Source organism: Benincasa hispida, unplaced genomic scaffold (genome assembly GCF_009727055.1).
Source record: "Benincasa hispida cultivar B227 unplaced genomic scaffold, ASM972705v1 Contig758, whole genome shotgun sequence".
Taxonomy (NCBI): Eukaryota; Viridiplantae; Streptophyta; class Magnoliopsida; order Cucurbitales; family Cucurbitaceae; genus Benincasa; species Benincasa hispida.
In genome coordinates this window covers 27,417-47,706 of record NW_024065101.1, presented here as the reverse complement: position 1 = coordinate 47,706, position 20,290 = coordinate 27,417, and the positions used below count along the sequence as shown (strand labels likewise).

General features: G+C 31.3%; 3 protein-coding genes across 8 annotated transcripts; 1 reads left to right on the top strand and 2 right to left on the bottom strand.

Moving 5' to 3' along the window:
* The first annotated feature begins 145 nt into the window (after positions 1-145).
* On the top strand, positions 146-1,707 carry LOC120070018. 2 transcript variants are annotated; one of them, XM_039021866.1, is made up of 3 exons: positions 146-794; positions 897-954; positions 1,096-1,707. In XM_039021866.1, the coding sequence occupies exons 1-3, from the start codon at positions 750-752 to the stop codon at positions 1,263-1,265; spliced, it is 273 nt and encodes a 90-aa protein (XP_038877794.1). In that variant the 5' UTR covers positions 146-749; the 3' UTR covers positions 1,266-1,707. The 2 variants fall into 2 exon arrangements, with proteins under 2 accessions (XP_038877794.1, XP_038877793.1); XM_039021865.1 differs by having other exon boundaries at positions 897-1,707.
* Positions 1,708-4,900: 3,193 nt separating this feature from the next.
* Positions 4,901-9,212, bottom strand: LOC120070021 (two-pore potassium channel 1-like). Of its 5 annotated transcripts, XR_005479760.1 has the most exons (4): positions 8,655-9,212; positions 6,923-7,842; positions 6,415-6,779; positions 4,901-5,684 (listed from the first exon to the last, which is right to left on the bottom strand). XR_005479760.1 is itself a non-coding variant. In XM_039021869.1 (2 exons), the coding sequence occupies exons 1-2, from the start codon at positions 7,804-7,806 to the stop codon at positions 6,638-6,640; spliced, it is 1,026 nt and encodes a 341-aa protein (XP_038877797.1). In that variant the 5' UTR covers positions 7,807-9,210; the 3' UTR covers positions 6,412-6,637. The 5 variants fall into 5 exon arrangements, 1 of the variants encoding a protein (XP_038877797.1); XR_005479761.1 differs by having other exon boundaries at positions 6,577-6,779; positions 6,923-9,212; XR_005479759.1 differs by having other exon boundaries at positions 4,901-5,703; positions 6,923-9,210.
* A 2,651-nt stretch (positions 9,213-11,863) lies between these two features.
* Positions 11,864-13,947, bottom strand: LOC120070020 (glutamic acid-rich protein-like). The gene is made up of 2 exons (XM_039021868.1): positions 13,142-13,947; positions 11,864-12,152 (listed from the first exon to the last, which is right to left on the bottom strand). Exons 1-2 carry the CDS (start codon positions 13,840-13,842, stop codon positions 12,149-12,151), a joined length of 705 nt encoding a protein of 234 aa, XP_038877796.1. The 5' UTR covers positions 13,843-13,947; the 3' UTR covers positions 11,864-12,148.
* Between the last annotated feature and the right edge of the window lie 6,343 nt (positions 13,948-20,290).

Here is a 20,290-nt window from a genome sequence, read left to right as displayed (position 1 = left end):
GTATATTTTTGCCCTTGGTTAGCTCTCTCAACATACACCCTTTCGAATCCGTGCAAGTTTTGTTTATTAGCAGACGTCTGAAAAGCATACTGGAGTTCCATTATTATCCTGCCAAAGGGAGGTAATAGAGATGCAGGGGATCAAGTTCAGATATGCTAGGATGATAAAATCTTATTGCACGAGGGTAAAGGATAATATGTCCTATTTGGTTCGTCTTTCCCCTTACTCTGAAGAGTTGATTTTGCACCATATGAGAACTAAATTGGGATGCTGAACTCATGGAGGAAGAGGAACCGATGTTGGAACTAGAATGGTTCATTCAGACTCAGGCTCCTTCCTAATAATTTGTATGATGTTAGTTTCAGAGGGGCAATGGATTGACCTCTAAATTTTCAAATATTTTTATCAAAATCTTCAAAGAACTCAGAGGAATCTCGCTTTCGTTTTAGGATAAAAGAAATGATAAGTCAATACAACGTATTTAATCTCTGTGAATCATTCCTTCTAAGCCTCAAAAGATGGGTAATCTCTTCTGTTTTTCTTTTATTTTTGCTGACTTTGTAAGTAAAGGATGTATACAGCAGTCCTAAAACAAAATGTCAAAGCCATTGACTTTGATCCTTGATATTTTTTATAATTTTCCAGTATGAACTCTTTGGTAGTGCACATAACATGGTACTATCTTCTAATTTCTTATCTTTAATCCCCAATTGAAGTCGTTGGCTGTGTATATTATATTCAAACAGGTCATGGAGAAGCAGTATAATGGTTGGCACGTTCTGATGCCTTACCAGGTGGATCATCTCAAACCCACATGCTATATATGTTCATGAGACATTCATTTCTTAACCATTCATTAACAAATGGGAAACTGCATTGCCTTGCCTTGTGTCCAGTTGCCGCAGAAGAAGCTCAGAGAGCTGGAAAAAGCCACTGATTCTGCTACCGAATGTGGTAAAGACCCTCTTCTCCTTGATTTTACTTCTCCAACCAGAACTATCCTCCAAGTTGGGGAGGTTCAAAATATTGTCCCATGCTTGAAAGAGCTCGAAAATCTTCTAGCTTCCTCAAAGATAGCATACTCCGATGGAGCAGGAGCAAGGAAGGTGAAGATTGTGGTAACTAAGGAACAGTTTAAGTTGCTGTTGGCAAATGCAAAGAAGTTGCAATCTCGACATAGATTGTTGAGCTATACAGGCCCCCGTAAAGGGTGTCGAAAATGGCGACCGACTTTGTCTGCAATCTCAGAGGAAGAAGATTTTTGAATAACTTGTATAGACAGAGATGGTGGAGATCATTAAGTAGAAGTTCAAGTGTTTCTGCTTTAATACCTATGGATGTAAGATTTGTGGTTGTAAGCAGCTTATGGGAATCTGGCAAGCAAATGATCTTACAAAGGCAAACTTTGGCACAGCAAGGGAGAAAGTGCTAATACAAACTCTATTTTTTATTTGGGTTGGAGAACTCAATTTTGGAATTTTTGAGAGAGTTTTTTCTTTTTTTTCCTTTCTAAAAAACTAGTTTTTTAGAATATTATATTACAAACTAGGAGAAGGAATTTGAATCTTCACCTCGTGAAAGGAGCCACTATTGTCTAACCAATTTGAAAACGTTCAAAATTGGTTTTAAGAGGTATTTTATGGTCGATATCATCCTTGTAAATATTATTATCAATCCTTTAACCTAGAGATATAAAATTCAAATCAAAATTTCAGTTCAAAATCACTTTTGCTTCTAAACTTTCATTGAAGCAACAATTTAATTTTTGAATTTTAGTGTGTAACAATTTAATTTTGTACTTTTAAATTTGAACGTCTTTACCATAGAACTTTTTATGGTTTAATGAAATTTCTTACATAGCTAGATCAATAAACTAATTAAGGACCAAATATGTGTATAAGCTACAAAGTCTAAATGTTTAATAGTAAAAAGGACATTTATTTTGATGGAATGTTTTATAAATAAAATTAAATTGTAACAAAACTGAAGGAACATGTACTAAAATAGTACATACTTGAAAGTATAAGAATGCATAGATATTTAATAGCTACCGAAAGGTTCTTATTCCACTTAATTTAGGCTTGTTCTATGATTTTACGTGTTTATTCTATGATTTTGTAGGTATTAAGCATCTAAAAGGTAGAATTGACCATTGGAACGAAAACAGGACCTAAACAAACCAAAACAAGCTCCAAAAGCATCAACCAAGGAAAAGAAGAAAAATTACAAAATGCCATCGAGGGAGCACAATGTCACGGTCATGCTTATCCAGGACGTGTTGCCCATGACCGCGTGACCACCTCCACCTCTTTTTACTATACTTTCATCCTATGTAATTCCTTTTGCTAGGTATAGGTTTATATGTACTTTTCTTAGTGAATGACCGCTCGCCTATTTCCATATGCAAGGGTAGCGGATGTGTTTTTGTTCATAATGCACTATATAGGGATAAGACTAACTATCATTTCCCCATACCCGGAGTAGTATGTTATAAAGTTGTTGTTGTTACTTATTGCTTTCTAGCCTACTACAATCTTTCTCTTCTCTATTCTTACAATCAAACTGTTTGCGAAAACTTTTTCTCTAAACTCGTTATCTAAAACTGTTTTCTCTAAAATGGGGGTGGAGGTTGCAAGAAGCACCCGGTGTGCCATTATCAGTATTCGAATTGGCTGACTTGTTTGTGAGCGGGAACAAGTGTCGCACAATCGCTAAGGAAAGCTTCGGAAAGCTTGATTGTGACACACAGCATAGCTGCACTAGGCTAGACGTAATTAAGGTGATGCAGCACTGCTATGTGTTGTGGCATGACACTTTGACAAATGAATTTAGTGTAAAATCAGGGTAGTGTGACACATTTTGACAAATGATTGTGACACACTTTGACACTTTGACAAATGCTATGTGTTCCAGAAGGGTTTAAAATCAGGGTAGTGTCGCGGCCTACATACTTTGACAAATGAATTTAGCCTGTATGCACATCGAAGCCATGACGTTGTCCTAAGTGTCGCAACACCCCTATACGTCTTTAAATATCTCTTTTCTGATTTAGGCCAAACAAGTTCGAGATTGTAGCCTCCAACTCAAATTTCTCTCTACTTTTGTCATTCACATTTTAGTTTACTTGTAATTTTAATTTCTCATATTTGGATTTCATCTTGACACACTATGGGTGGCTAATGGGTGGCTAAGGTAAGTATTTTCTAGCTTAAAGTAGGATAGGAACCCCTTAAATCTTGGTTGTGAGATTTGTATTTCTTGATTTGCTTTTGAATTTTATTGATTCTTGATGTTATTTTAATTTTTATGCTTAGAAATCTTGTATGGCTTGATCACCCATTATCTTTTCTTTGTTTTGCTAGGGAAGAATGAACCTATATGTGTTAATCTAAATAGGGTATAGGTTACGGTATCTTGTATGTAAATTCTAAGTTGTCTAGGACAATTATTTTGCAACATTACATGACTAATCATTCAAGAATCGAACTAATTAGTAATTTAGGCTATTCAAGTTGCTAATTGTCTTAGCTAGTTTACCTAGACTTAATGTGAGCGTTTAAGATTAGGCCACTATTGAGACTAGTTAATTGAACATCTAGACTAATTAAGTAATTGATTAATGCATTAGTGTGTTTAGCTATGGTCTTCCAAGCAAATGAACCAATAATAGCAAGCAATGAATCCTTAGAACTCGGCAAGCAACCAAGTAAATGGGTGGAATCCGAATTCCCTAAGCTAAGCTTTCAATCAAATCGAATTTTCGTTTCAATTACGTTTTTACATTTTAGTCATATAAATTTCTTTGCAATCAAAACACTCAAACTCTTCCCCTCCCTCCCTCCATCGTGACAATTGAATTCACTAATCAACTAAGATAATTGAAGGTTCCTGATAGAGATGATCCATTCCCACTAATCTATAAGCTCGTGAGAATGGTTAAAAATATTATTTGTTTGGGCCTCAACAGGCCTCGAACATCCTACTCTTATTGACTAATAGGTTAATCATAATGGTTTAAGGACCAAAGCTTTTCAAACTTTTTAGTTTAATTCCTTATGTAAACTTTTTATCTTGTAATTTTCTCTAATGAGGTCTAAAAGTTTCAATAGTTTGATAAGACCCTAACCCATTACATGTTTATTAAAATTCATAAACTTAATATATAAAAGGGATGAAAATATCAAGCTTCTAACATGTTAATGAATTTAAAAAATATTGAGAGTCAAAAACCTATCGGACACAAGATTTATAATTCAAGAATTTATTTGAAATAAAATTCAAACACTTAGAAATTGTTTAGACCCCCAACTTCAAGTGGATGAGTCCACTCCAAGTTTGAGACTCTAATTATAATAGTGGATATTTCCAATTATTATAACATACAATTAATTATAGTATTATTATTATTTCAAATCTGTATGTACTCCAAATATATACATATTATTTATAACCTACAAACTATAAGCACTAATTATAATAATCAATTCAACGCTCCAAACACTCCCTAAAGTTTAGATACCAATTAAATACTTTTAAAATTCAAAGTTTGAAATTAAACTCAAATTTCTAACACTTATTAACCACAACCTTATAAGTTCGTAAACTAAACTTGTAATTTAACCCATTACTCCCAAATCAATTCAAATGACAAACATATCTTTAGGGAATAATTTCTCAACGTCCTATATTAAAAAAATTTATAATATAATTCCCTTTGAAATCCTTGGCCTATTTTTCATATTAAGAAAAGATAAAAGGATCTCATCAAATTAACCTCCACCGACAACATTAATCTTCACAAGCCGCTCGAGAGTTCTGACTCTAATAATGGTGACAATAGAATTGAAGCTTAGCATCAGTGGAAAACCCATAATTAAAGCCAATCCTAATAGACATAAGCTTTCAATTCAAAAGCAGAATAATCAGATTGTTTATTATTCTCAAAAATTGTTCTTTGATTGAGAAAAAGATTAGAAAAAGAAAAAGAAAAGATGCCATTCTTTTCCTCAATAATACCCTGAAATCCATAACACACATGAAAGTGATCAAATGTAAAGGGACAAAGTAACCGACCAATCAAGCAAAGGGACAACAATCTAATCAAGCATCCTTGTCCCCAAGTTTCCATTTGTTTCCTGTCTTAAATGACTCGTTCCCCCCTTCTCCTTCAACTCCCCCACCAAAATTTCTACTAACTGTATAAGGGTATTTCAGTATTTTCGCAATAACTATATTATATGCAAAACAATTGCATCTTGCAAAAAATAAGAAGCTGATGAATCAAGCAAAGTTTGAGATCTTTTGAAATTCATCAGCAATACAATGTTTTTCACTTATAAATACCATCTTACCAGAAAAGGAGAGACTCATAGAAATCATCATCACTCATAGAAAGTTTCTCTTTCCCTATTTCTCCTTCTCCTTCTCCTTCTCCATGGACATTCAAACAAAGGTTCTCCAACACAAAGACCAAATAACTGTTGTAGCAGCAGTTTCAGTTGTTCTGTCATTGTTTGTGTATGCAGCCCCTCGGTTTCTAAGTATTCTAGCTTTCTTTTGGCCTCTCTTTGCCTCCACAGCCGTACTTCTGGTGGCAATGATCGCCTTTGGAGGTGGTTTCCAAGTCGGAACCGAAATTCATGGTGTGAAAGCTGGTGAAGGGATTCTAGATTATGTCGCACGGCCTGAATATGGCGAAAACCACTATAAGTACCAATAAGAGATTATCTGTCAGTCAAAATTTAAACAACAAAGACTCTAAATTTGTCTGTCTGTTCAATTTGTATATTCCAACTACTAATGAGTTAGTTCAGTGTAATAACACAACATGTATGTTCAATGCCAAAATGGTTTGTAAATTGAATGTCATTTGTATCCACTTCACATTTTGTGTCTGAATCCTAATGGGTAAGGATATTTGGAATCAATGGTCACTTTAATTTAACCATGAAAATGAGATTTATAGTCTACCATGATAAGTTTGTAGTTTTGTACCGATATCAACTTAACTTGGATTATGATCTATAAAATGACAGGAAAAAGACGTGCCAAAGTATCATCCATCCAAACTTGTTGAACTCATGGTTTATATGGGATGCATAGATAAGCAAAGAATCAATCAAAGTGACAGAAACTATTCAAAGTGTATGCTATCAGCTTCAATATGATTAAGCGTATGATTGGTTGGCCTAGTGGTAAATAAGGAGGCATGACTTTGATAAAGAGCTAAGAGGTTATGGATTCAATTCATGGTGGTCACCTATCTAAGATTCAATATCCTACAAGTTTTCTTGACACCAAAATGTTGTAGGGTCAGGCAATTGTCTTGTGAGATTAGTTGAAATGCAAGTAAATTGACCTGGACACTCACAGATAAAAAAAAAACAAAAAACAAAATAAAAAAACCAACTATACCTCTAAACATGTTAGATTGTATCAAATTTGATGAAGCGTTGTCAAATAGTCAATAACAATATAAGAAATGGTGGTGTTATCATATACTAATCTGGATCAACAACAATCAGCTTCAATCTACTCTAGTGAGTGGACAAAATAAGCAGCAAGGATCATCATCACCTCCTCCAATGCTCTACAAGAATTATGGTCTGATAAGAGTTAGGCGTTATCAAGCCAATGACTATGAGGTCACTATATCAGCTTCTGTTAAACTTCCTGATTGATCAATGTCAAGCTTCTTAAAAGTGTCAAGTATGGGAGAAACATCTTCCTGATTGATCTTCCCCATTTCCTTCAGTTTATATAAAACAAATTCTGCAGCACTGATAAAGCAGATTGCCAATAAGCCCCATGATACATGCAAGAATTGAATCAAAACAGGATTAATCATTGTTAAGACGTGGGTAATGGGAAATAAATCCAATGGAATTCAAAGATTAGAAATATGCCGGTAAATCAGACTGACCTTACTACTTTATCGTGATCAAGATCTGCTTCTTCAAGATCCTTGTACGTGAGGCTTCGGCTGAGAACCCAATTTACCAGTGATTCCTGTCTCCTTTCTGTGTGTAATTCTGCAAGGTACAGAAAGAACTGTGCTAAGCAGATGGTACTGCTCATTATCCAAATGACAGCAAAAACCCGACCGGCTGTTGTAGAGAAGCTCTCATCCCCATAGCCGAGAGTCGTGATTGTGGAGCAAACACAATAAAAGGCATCCATGAACTCTAGCTTCTCAACCACAGTCAAGATAAGAGTTCCAACAACAACAAGACCCCAGAGGAGGATTCCAGTCATAATGAATTTGTGTTTCAATTTGTTAGCCTCAGATTCCTGAAGAATCTCACTGGAGCTGATCTTTTTCCCCATGTACATGGCCTTAACCAGAAGAATTTCTTGCTTTTCCACAATGTAATCGGCTGCCTTGCTAAGAATCATCCCACCAAGGGTCATTCCAGTGAAGACATAAACACATGCAAGTAGTTTTGCAACTATGCTGTTAGGAACAAGATCACCATACCCAACGGTGGTCATTGTGACAACACAAAAGTAAATGGCATCAACAATCCCATTTGTTTTCTTGCCAGTGATCTGATCACGAACAAGGAAAAAACAAAATGTGCCTCCTCCCAAATAAATCGCCAGAAGAACAAATACTTTCCTAAAACTAACTTGTGAAACAGCAATACGTTGATGAGACACTACATCATAATTGTGTGGTTGATTATTATTTTCTACTGAATGTGAAAAACTACCATGACGATTAGATTTTCTTCTCTGGAGAGAATTCCTCTTATCAGAATCGGACAGCTTAGGAAGCAAGGATTGCTCAACATCACCAGAGTCCATCAGAAAATCAATAAAGCTCTTCTAACCAGGTTAAAACTGTTGATTTTTAACTCAGAAGAGATTAATTTTTGGGACGCAATGTTTTTAGGTCATTAACATAGATACCAATTTACCAACAAAAAAATTATATCATGTGATACTAATCCACAGGCAGAAACTGGCCAAACATACCCTCTTCAGGGACATTACATAGGTCAATGCTTTCAATTTTCACAGCCTAATTATCAATTAGGATGTTGAAATTATTGCCTCCAAATCAATTTCAAGAGCTTTCCAATATAACCAATAAAGAATCAGTGTTTTTGGAAATAACATGAAGCCAAAACCATTACAATGCAAGCAACAGCCATCCTCACATTTTATCATCAAATGCTGGAAAGAAACGATAATTATTGAAAGGCCTGATGATTTTGTATAGGCACATTAACAGTAATTCCCCATTTAGCTTAATGATTTTCGTTCTCCCCTAGAAATTAGACAAAATTCATGAGAAATCAATACTAAACATTCTTTAACCTGTTCACTAAATAGAGATAAGAGAAGAGTTTAAGAGTGAGATTTAATTGACAAAGTCCATTATAAGCACAGCTACAATTTAGGCCAGAAAGTTGTGTTTCTTTATTTAGAACAAAACAAATCAACAGTCAAGAAAAAGAATGTATGAGAAATTGCCATAGAATCCAACATTCACTCTCTGACTTCCACCTGCCTAAATCCTTACCACTCGCCATTAACAAGCCCCCATTTTCCCGCAACCCACTAACTAAAAACGACATGTCGTAATAATAAAGCCAAGTCCTTATACAACAACAAACTGTTCCTATTAACAAAGAGCATCAGAAACTTACACGAACTCAATGTGCTGCATGAACAATCACTTCGGAAAGATCAAAGCCAAGAACACTAATCTTCAACCAAAATCCATGATTGCATTACATGGGGTCCTTCCAGATTCCGGGTATTCTAATCTGATTTGTCGCTGGAGGTAGGAGTAAGAAAGAAATTACTCGATAATGATCGGAAATGGTAAAAGGGGTCCCATTAAAGAGAAAGAACAAGAGAATGCACATGATTTGGATCCACAAATACAGGTAAGAAAAGAATGACAAAGAAAGGGGCGGATTTGGAGCCACAAAATGGGGTTTGAGAGGTCGATTTTTAGGGTTTTGGGCATTGAACGAAGTGGAAGAAGACAAATTGGGAAAAGAAATTGTCGGATGAATGATAATGGGATGGGGAAGAAAGAAAAGAAATCATAGTAATTTGTGTTGTAATTGTCGAAGCAAAAGCAAAGCAAAAGATCCAACAAAACAAAATTCCACTCCTTAGGATTTACTACTCTGCTTTTTCTCCCTCTGTTTAAAGTACAATCCTTAAGTACTTCATTTTGCTTTCCAATCTTAAAGCAATTGAAAAGATTGTGGCTAGCTTTTTTCTATTGATTAAAGTTGTTTTTCTTACTTCACTAGGTGATTATAGTGGCGAAACTAAATTTAGCTCCCACCTCACAACGTTGTGCTACAAAAAAAAATAATAATAATAATAACCGTAGAACACAACTCAACTGATATATGAAAATTTTGTTTATCATAAGATTTGTGATTTGAACCATTCTATCCTTATTGTCAGATGTATCAGTTGTATTCGTACTTTTTTGACATTTCATGGGATGAGCTTACTTTTTCCCATTTTTACAAAAGTAATAAGTTTTGGTTATGGGCCTAATTTTTAAAACTTATTCAAATATGCAAGAAGCCCTTTAAAATATATACATGAGATCTTGGGACATTAGAGAATCAAACATCTAATTTTTAAGAAGAAGATATAAATCTTAATCAAAACTATATTTGTTTAAAGTTTTTTTAGTTGAAACATTAATTATTATTTCAAATATATTTCTCTTCAATAAAAAATAAAAAATTGTAATCCCTAACCTTCTTCAACTCAAAAATATGTGTGTATAACATTCCAAGAATTAAACTATGTAGATGTACGTTTGGTAGCACGTTTGTAATTATGGATATCAATGTTAAAACTTGTTTTTGGACTTTGTTTAGTAATATAATTACAATTAATTAAACTTGTGGTAGTTAATCACCTCAATATATGTAAAATTGATTTCTCAACAATTCTTTATATAATAAGTTTTGTAATATTAGTACTTTAAAAATATTATTAATTTATTCTAAGGAAATCATATAATTTATTACATAATATATATGTTTGACATGTTTTTTGTTACAGTGTGAAATGGAAACCATTCTACCATTTCAAATTTCAAATTTCAAACTTCAAACAGCAATATTATTTAATGTCTCTAACTGTATTTTATCGACTGAATTTTGATGATGTTTCTAACATTTTCTTTTTTTCGATCATTAAAAGTTTATTGCGTCATTTTTTTCTGATCATTTTCATTACAGATGTTCTCTTTCTTCTCTCTCTTTCTTTCAAAAGCAAAATAAAATCTGTCTAGTGAATGTTGGTTCTAAAATATTATATTTATTGTAGTTTTTGTCTTCTTCTTCTGCTTAATTTTTTTTTTCTTAGAAGTGAAGGACAATAAATAATTATGAGAACATAGAACAACTAATATAAAAATTATTTTCAATAAAAAAAAAAAAGAAAAAAAGCAAGAAGTTCAAATCAACTCAAGAAAAAAGTAATGAGAAAGGTAAATAATATATTTAATTAAACTGACCATTAATTAGAAGTTGTTTCTCCTTTTTAAGTAATGTATAATTTACTTAGAAGTCTATTATTGACTCTTCTCTCAATCCTATTATGATTTATGTGTTCTAATCTTAGGTGTCAAAGATTGACATTTTCTTAGGAGATATTTTATGTCTTGTATACTGAGTTACCGCAGTTTTAAACAGTTTATACTTAAGAGAGTTTTTGTTGCTAACAGTCTTAGCACATAAAGATTATGAGAGCATAGAACAACTTATATAAAATTATTTTCAATAAAAAAAAGCAAGAAGTTCAAATCAACTCAAGAAAAAAGTAATTAAAAAGGTAAATAATATGCAGAACAAATATATGCTCCATTTTTGTAAACAAACACTTTATTTACATTAAAAGATAAAGAGTAGTTCTATTCAAGCAAACATTTATAGAAATAAGGTTTCGTTTCAAGTCTGGACCACATATATATTATCTGGTAGAATATATGATTTCTGTAAGCAAAATCGAAGTCCTCCCACTGCTGTAGTTGAGATGGCGTGCCCAGTTCCAACATGCATCATCATCTTCCCAACCTCCAATTGCCGTCAGGAACTAATTCTCTAAAAGGAAGAACAAACGTGGTTAGTGGCATCTGAATCTATTATCCAAGTCGAATCATCATTCTCCACTAAGCAAGTTTCCAATAAAGTAAATCGCATTTACCTTGCTTGATCTTCTTCTTTTCTGCCAAGTATTTGGGACAATTCCTTCTCCAATGTTCCTCTCGGTTGCAATGGAAATAAATTCTCTTTGCAGTCGGGGCCTTCTTGCCCTTTTGGGTAGTAGCTGGTAGGTTAGCTTTCTCCTTTCCACCTTTCTTCTTCTTCCTCTTTTTGGTATCAGAAGAGGAAGGTACAGACTTAGTTCAGTCTCATAACCTAAATGGTCTGTAGTAAATGGATAAGATTGGCCAAACTAAATTTATAGGCAGGAGTTCACAACTCACTCAGGATTCAAGTCATGTCACCTATGGTCATCCTAGTGAAATGTAAGTCTTTACTATTAATGGCATTATATAAAGAGATTATTCATTTCGTAGTTCAGTCTCATACAAATTCTTTTGTATAGAACACTCCCGCTCACATGTTTCTACATGAATGATCAAGATCATATCATTTGTAGCACTTTACAACAATTGTTACATCTACAAAGCGAATCGTATTCGTAGTGTGTCATCAAAATAAGATATTCAACCTTATCCATCTACTACAGACCATTTAGGTTAACACTTAAATATAATCCACTTGTATGTCTCTACATGCATATTTAAACTATAGAAAATAACTTTGAATATTAGTTTACTGATTTTATGGGTTAATACTACTAAACGTCAAATAAAATATCTCATATTTTATTGAATAAATAAAATTATGTATACATTATAATTACATACTACATGACCCACAAGATTTAAGATATCAACTCCAGTTTTTTACCCATTGACGTCAAAAGTAACATTATCTCCCGACAGGCATTTACAAACCATGGGAAAATATAGTTGGAAAAAAAGATCAAACCGGACTACCAACGAATATGTAAAAGTAGAATTGGAAAATCTCATTATACTCCCAAGGAGATTTTTGCAAGCGTCAGGTGTAAGGCTTTCTCCGACGTGTTATCTACAACATCAAGAGAACATATAAATTTCCTGAAGGTTAAACAATTGGCATATAATCTTTTGCCGACGACTTTTATCACGACTCTGTTGTAGACCGTCGGAGAAACTTTAAAACACTCTTAAAATTTAGAGTTTCTTCCAAAACAATTATCGTTGAATATGCATATTGTTTATGATAATGAATTTAAACACGAAAAAGAAATTGAGGACTAAGATTAAAAAAAAAAATCATAAACAAAAGAATAAAAAATTGAAGATGTAAAATTAAAATAATTAAAAAAAAACACATGTATGATTCACAAATATTATGTGAATAATATGTAAATAGGTACAATAACATTTTCACGTGTAAATTAAATTTAACGGCAAACATTCACTGAATTATTTTAAAATCAACTTCAAATTTTAAAGGTTAAATAAAATTTTAATTAAAGTTCATAATTATAATTGATACTGGTTTAGATATATTAATATGTATTAACTTAACCACCATTAATAGTATAAAAGTAACTAGATTTCAAGATATGACTCGTGATGATAAAAGAATGATTACTACGATCATAAATTTTAAAATTATAAAATTAATAGTAACTGATAATTTTACTTAAGACTTTGACCATTGTAAAGCAGGTCCCTTTTATGAGCAATTGATATTTCCTTATTTTTTTTAGTAAAAAAATCACTCTAAATTTGTTGTTGAATAGAATTTTTTCCAATAATACGAAAGCTTTCATAAGACATAAAAATGTTTAATTAGATAATATTAAACTATGTAAGATTTGAACAAACACATTTATATACCGAAATTTTTACTAAAATAAAAACATTCAACTGGGATAAATTAGGTCAAATTTTCACTTCATGTCAAAGAAGTGGATATATATATATATATATATATATATATATAATATATAAAAGGCTTTTTATTTTATCATAAAATATTAATATTTTATATTGATTTATTTGGCATGCATTAATTTAATTGATTACACTGCAATGAGTTGAGTTTGAGCTGCTTCAATCCTCATTTCCTCCTTCATTTTCCTAATAAACTCTTCTATTTTCTTGTTCAATTCTTCTGTGCTCACCACTACCTCTAATTCCCTCCTTTTTCCTTCTTCTTCTTCATCATCATCTTCAACCTCATCTGTAAAACACCCTTCATCTTCTTCCATTTCTTCCTCTAATTCATCTCTATGAATCTCTTCTTCTTCTTCTTCTTCTTCTTCTTGATTTTGCTGTACTGATTCTTCAGAATCAGACCCATCGATGGCAGCCACAAGATCATGTTCAAGCTGATGATGATGATGATGATCAGAATGGGAATTAAATGAACAAGTCCCAAAAGAAGAGGAAGAAGAAGAAGAATCTTCAATAACAGAGGAAGTGGCTAAAAGAAACAGGATTCCATTACAAATTAAGAACATATACTTTCTCTCCATGGCATGGTTGAGAAGAGAGAACATGAAAGTGGAAAAATAGACACTAAAGGAATGAGGGAATAAAGAGAAGAAAGAAAAAAACAAGGCTAAAACCAAAGAAAACACAGTGAACTTCACCATCCGTATCAACATCTCAACTTTGCTGCAGCAATTATAATCCTTTGATGATGTTCTGATATCATCATCATCATCATAAAGATTCAAACTTTGATTTGAATCCAAATTTCTGGCTTCTGGGTATTCTTCCATTTTGAAAGGGAATCACAAAAATGACAGCTTTTTTTTCTTGAAAATGAGAGGTTTTTCGGGTTTGGTTTAATATTAGTACACAACTTGTAGTTTCCAGAGCTGCCCATATTCTGTTCCTTTTATAGTGGTCCTTAAAGCTCTTCCATGCCCATGTTTGAGGAGTTGATTTCAAGTGTTGAAATTACTAAAATGACCTTAGTGGACATGAGGGAGATATGATGAGAGGCAAGAGGGTATTTTGGGGATTGGGAAAATTATGAGAGAATGGAGACAAAAAGGAAGAGAGAGAGAGAGAAAAGAGGGCTCGAAGCTTCTGGGTTTTGCCTATGAAAGTGATGAAATCAAGGGATGGAGGGAAAAAGGAGAAGGGGACACGTGGATGTGGGAAGAAAATTTTAGATTAGGGTTTTCTAAGGGTTGTAGATTTAGGAAAACATGTCGATCAGTATCTATTTTTGTTTAATATTAAACTATTCAGTCATAATTTATTACATACTTCTTATTTCTTTTTAAAAATATTTTAACTCAATATTTATGTATGTGTGATAGATGAATGCATAAAGATGAATACATCTAAATATTATCGTAGATTTAGGAGTTTATTTGATATTGATGCAAAAAGTTCTAAAGTTCATCGATATTATTGTTGTTATTGTCAAAACTGCTGCTCTCTTAGATGGTATTATTATAGTTGAAAAAGCATAGATTTTTCCTTTTTGGGTTAAACAGATTCGATGATTCTTTGGAACTTACTTGAAAGTCGAGATTGTTTCAATAATGAAATCCGAGTATTTTCTGATCACATTAGAGCTTTAAATCGATGAGGCATTATTTAAAAAAGTTCTCTTTTTGTCCAATAATCTATAATTCCATTGCTCACATTCTAGCATGTATTGTACGACGAACCAAAATTTCTGGTGTTTGACTTGAAGACCATCTTATGGATCGATACTGCGATGTCTAGTAAATTGATATTTCGGTAGTTTTGTTCTTCTTTATATTATTTAGGGTTTTTTTTTTTTTTTTTTTTAATCCTTCCCCCCTCCTTTGATTTGAGCCTCAAAGTTATATCCTTTTCTTCTCGTCGGATCCCATGAAAAACGGAACCAACACAAAAACTTGTTCCATTATTGCTCTCACTCTAAAGGTCCCAATCATTGCTTTATTTCATTTCCAAAATCAATCATTTGCTTTATTTCACCTCTTTGCTTTTGACCTTTTCTTTTTCTTCTCTCTTGGATAGTAAAATTGATCTTCATACACATAAATAAATAATATACAAATATGTAAATTTTCAAATTTTTTAAAGTATATCATTGATATATCATTTAATTATGGAAAAAATTTGGATGCTTCTTTAGATATACCTATTTTGGTGCACCTTAAGTATAGTCTAATAAATTACTGCACGTGGTAATTTTTATTTTATTTTTTAAATTAATTTTTTTCTAATTTCTTTTTTGTGTGGTCAAGAAGTGAAGAGCATATGAGTTAGACTGCACCTAATCATTGCTCTTTAATTATAATGGTTGTGTAGATGACAAACTTCTATCATCTTGATAGATTATTTTAATTAATAGTTTATTACTTATTGACTTCTATTGCTGACACATTATTTTTATGTCTATCACTAATAGACCATTTATACATTCTATCGCTAGTAAATGTCTACCACTTATCATTCATTTTTATGTCTATTGGTGATGAATTTTTTTTGTGTATATTATTCATAAACCGTTAATATATCCATTAGTGATAACTTTTTATTATTGTTAGATTACTTTTATGTCTATTAACAAGAAATTATTCTTTATGTCTACATTGATAGAACATTTTTATATTTATCTAGATAGACCATTTCAACCTTTATCATTGATACATATTTATCACTAATATATATATATATATATATATAAATGGTATATTAGTGATACATTATTAGTAGTAATTTATTGTCATTTGTTATTAATTGATTTATTATTAATATTAAGTTATCAGTGATTTATTATTTTTAATCTTCTTCTAATTTATTGATATGATAAATCAAGTATAGATCTCAAAACACATAAACATGCAAACAATCATGAATAGACAATAATTTTAAATCACTGATATAACATTTTCAATTTTATTGTTATGGTATATGTGTGACAATGTGTTAATAACAAATTAGCATGAAAATAAACAAATATAGAAAAAAAATTAAAAGCTAAATGTCATCGACATAGTATTTCTATTTTATGTATATCCATAATAAACCTAAAAGAAAATGAATAAGTAAAAAAGCATCTAATAAATATTTATATTTTATTGAAATGATATACTATTAACAAACATAATAGCAAATAAGTATGCAAACCATCAATGATAAACATTTAACATTGAAAGACCACAATCAGTGAGAGGTATATCACTGATAGACCTGATATAGGTTCATCAATAATAGACCCTAGCCATAGATAAGTCTATCAACGATAGACTACAGTTAATAATATATAGGTACTGATAATGTTTCATATTTAGAAATAATACTTTTAGATTTGCTATTAGCTTGTGTTAGATAATCGTATAAGAAATTGATCCTTTTTCCCGTTTCTAATCCTTTGGAGCAATAATTTGGTTACGCCTCATCTTTGTACATCTCATTCTAATCATACCAATAATTCAAAAAGTGTACAGGTTGTCATAGTTCATAAACCAGCTAAGAAAAATCAATAGTCAAGTACAAAGCATACACTATCGATAATAACTAATAAGATGGAAATATTTCGAGCATCATTTTTCCATGAGATTGTGTTGTAAAATTTAGGTTTTTAAGAAAGAGTGTTCTGTTGAATGTTAGTTGATTGCAAGTTAATTAATGATAGCAAACATGAGATTGAAGTCAAGTTTCAATCCTTAGGAAAAATACCTTGAGCATTGTGACCACAATGCAACCACACTGCCTTTCATATTATGAACTGATTAACTCTATTCAAGATTTCAAACACTCTTAGAAGTCTAAAAAATTAACCAATATGTTTATAGTTGACTATAAGTTAGGTTTATATGCAGTCCTTTAGTCTTATGGTGTGACTTGTGTCTATGGTCACAAGACATCCTATGTCTAGACTCTTAGTCTCATATTCTTTTGTGAACTTCGTGTATTATTGCCTTAATCTTCTCAGTATTAAGACTCAACTAGCATACTAACTTAAATGACCAATTCAGATTAACAAGATAAAACGTGATTTTCAACAAAAAGAAATAGTAGAAGTAGATGCAAAGCTACACAATTTCTCAAGTCATTCTATCTTTTTAAGATATCCACGAAACTGAATCCCTTAAAGAATTTAGCTCGTAATAAGAAACAATATAAATAACTTTGACAAATAAACTTCAAGAATACAAGATGAAATGAATATCAAACAGAAATAGGAAAAACAATAAAGAAAACAATAACTATAATCTAGAAAAAAAAAATAGAATTTATGATCCTTGGGCAATTCCTACATTTTTTTGGGGTTCTCTCTTGGCTTGATTCAATCTTTCAAGCTGAATCTCACTCACAACAGTTTCTCACGAGTGAGATTTGACTTAGGAACCCTAATTTCAGAGGAACTTTCATTCGCGAAGTGATGGAAGTCTCCTTCTCAACTTTAGGTGTAGATTTTGTCACAAGGTTTGACTCCCTAAATGGATGAATTAGATGATTTTATATAGGCATCAAAGGAGTGGGTAGTTGTCGAAATTGATGTTTCAAACTAATGTAGGAGGATTCAGAGTGGATTTACAATTTAAGATCTCAAAATCAACAAGTTCATTATGGTTGCCAAAATCTCAGTTTAACTCAATCTATGGCACAATGCTCCACATTTTATTTTTGTCTGTGGAGCAGTGTGTGCAGCCATATTGGAGCAAAAATCCTGTTTCATGCAGAAGACAAAATATAGTTAGTCTTTATTAAAAATAACTTTATTACCTCCAAAAACCTTACATAAACACAAAATGACCCAAAACAAGAGATATTTTCATTATTTACCAACATGATCATATAAACACATATTTTCTTCAAATTATACTTGATTCATTCCAGAAATGAAAATGCACATCAAATTGATGATTGTCACACATACAAAAAAAAAAAGAAAAAGAAAAATATTTTCAAGAAAAAAAAACAATTAGAAAAGATTGTCATGTGACGAACTATGATTAACATTAGAGTTAGACGCACAAAGATAGATGTATCTTAAAAATGTACCCAACTATCTTTCAATTCTTTGGATGTATAAGGCATATATTCTTTTGAGTTCGACATATACATGGTGGAAGATTTGAACTTTTGACATTTTGGTCAAGAATACATATCTTAGGTCAGTTGAACTACGTTTATGTTGAATCTGTTGATAGTTAAATCCTCCACTTTTGGAGTACATTTAGGGTGGTGCGTTTGGATTAAAAAATAATCTTAACTATTTTTTTTGTGTTTGATAAAACAATTAAATTCATTAAAATAATTTCTAAATCACATATTCATTTTACACCAACTCAAAATTAGTTCCTCTAAAAGCATATGCAATTTTAATAAAAATTAAATTTTAAATTATATTCTCTAAAATTAAGATTTATTTTATATATCCATTTTAAACGATTATTTAATTGTTATAAATTATTAAAAAAAATAAAATTAGGTCCATTTTATTTACTATATCTAAAACGATAATTTAGTATTTATTTACTAAATATGTATCCAACTTGTTCAATTATAAAACGAAAATTTATCAAACACTAATATACCACATTATACAGCCAAGTTTATAAAAAGCATAGTGACTATCAATTATTTTAAAGCTACAACAATCTCGAACAAAAATTTAATTTAATTCCGACCTACTCTAATAGATCCCACACTCGTTTTTTTAGGACAGGTCCCACAATCGTTAATGTGATTGATAAATTTAGCTGTATACATAATTGACCTAGGGTTAATGAGAATGATCCATTAATTAATTAAAATCACATGTAATATCTCACATTGTTTCATCTCTAACTCTTTGATTAATGAAAGCTTTGGAGTTCATGTAATCATTTAGCAAAGTCAATTGTCAAATTTGATTATTGAGTATTTATAATATCAGTGAATGCACTAATTGTGTACTAATTTGTGCTTGTCAAACAGAAAAATTATGAATTTATAACTATTTTCCTTGGTATAAGTTCTAATGTTGAAGAATAACACATTTTTGCAATGTTACCTTATATTATTGATGCATAATTTATTTTAAAAAAAAAATCATAACAAATAAGTACGGAAATATCAATGGAAATGTTCATAAAATGTCTATATATGTATATCTATCATAACACAAATAGATATAGAGAGTAGTTTATTGCAGTCTATTGCAGTTTATCGCAGATAGACAGTGAAATTTTTCTATATTTATAAATATTTTTAATAATTTTGTTATTTAAAATAATTTTTCGTTTTAAAACAAGTTAACATGTCTACTATTTATATTATATTGGGTTTACATTAGTGACATTTTGTTGTTTATTTTTTATGTTTCGTAGATTTTTCAACGATATAATGGAAATATCGAGTCACCCCTAATGTTGATATTGAACACATGAAAACATGGAAATATCAACAGGTTAACGGAAATTAAATAATATGATTGTAAAAAATACTAGTTGGATCATCACATAATCCTTAATTCTACTTTACTCCACCTGTGCAAGGTTACAAAATTTGTTACGTTGATGTCTAACTTTCTCAGCATGTATATTGTTGTCCATAAAGGTCCACGTAAGTTAGCTAGGTAAGAGAAATATCTATAATATATAGTTTTAAATAAAATATAACTATTTTAAATGATGTAAGGCTTTTAAAAGAAATCAAAAGCAAAGTCATGAAAATCTATGTTTAAAGTGGACAATATCATATTTATATTATTATAAAAATATTTAAAGATTGATATAATTTTGATAAAAAATGGTTTGAGATTCGAACAACTCGCTAGAACAAAAGAGTTCTTTCTTCAAGAAAACAATGCAACGGCTTATTTGAATGGAAGAAAGAAGGGAGAAGAAAAAAATGATAAATGTTTTTTTTATGTTTAATAATTAAAAATAGAAAGACATTTTTTTTGAAAAAATAGGTGGTATGTTAGCTTTTTCGTTACTAATTGAAGAAAAATTTGACGGAATGATCAAGAATATAATATTAATTGAAAACTCTCAAATCAAATTAAATTTGGTTCAATGTTATTGATATATACTTCGTCTTAAGAAAGACTACAAATCGAACAAAGAAATGTAATTTCCTTACCATATATGGGGGGGGAGGAGAATTTGCAACACTTGTCAATAAATAGTTAGTGATAATTAGAAAAGCAGAAGCCTTAATGGCGTCACTGAATTCCACAAAATGATAAGAAACTTCACTTTTCTTCAACTCTATCCATCTTAA

Bases quoted from the DNA above. Each gene is read 5' to 3' on its own strand.
- LOC120070021 (XM_039021869.1), bottom strand. From the start codon at position 7,806: ATGGACTCTGGTGATGTTGAGCAATCCTTGCTTCCTAAGCTGTCCGAT. The intron at 6,780-6,922 runs GTCAGTCTGATT...CTGCTTTATCAG, and splicing joins GATCACGATAAAGTAGTAAG to TGCTGCAGAATTTGTTTTAT.
- LOC120070020 (XM_039021868.1), bottom strand. From the start codon at position 13,842: ATGGAAGAATACCCAGAAGCCAGAAATTTGGATTCAAATCAAAGTTTG.
- LOC120070018 (XM_039021865.1), top strand. From the start codon at position 750: ATGGAGAAGCAGTATAATGGTTGGCACGTTCTGATGCCTTACCAG. The intron at 795-896 runs GTGGATCATCTC...CCTTGTGTCCAG, and splicing joins ACGTTCTGATGCCTTACCAG to TTGCCGCAGAAGAAGCTCAG.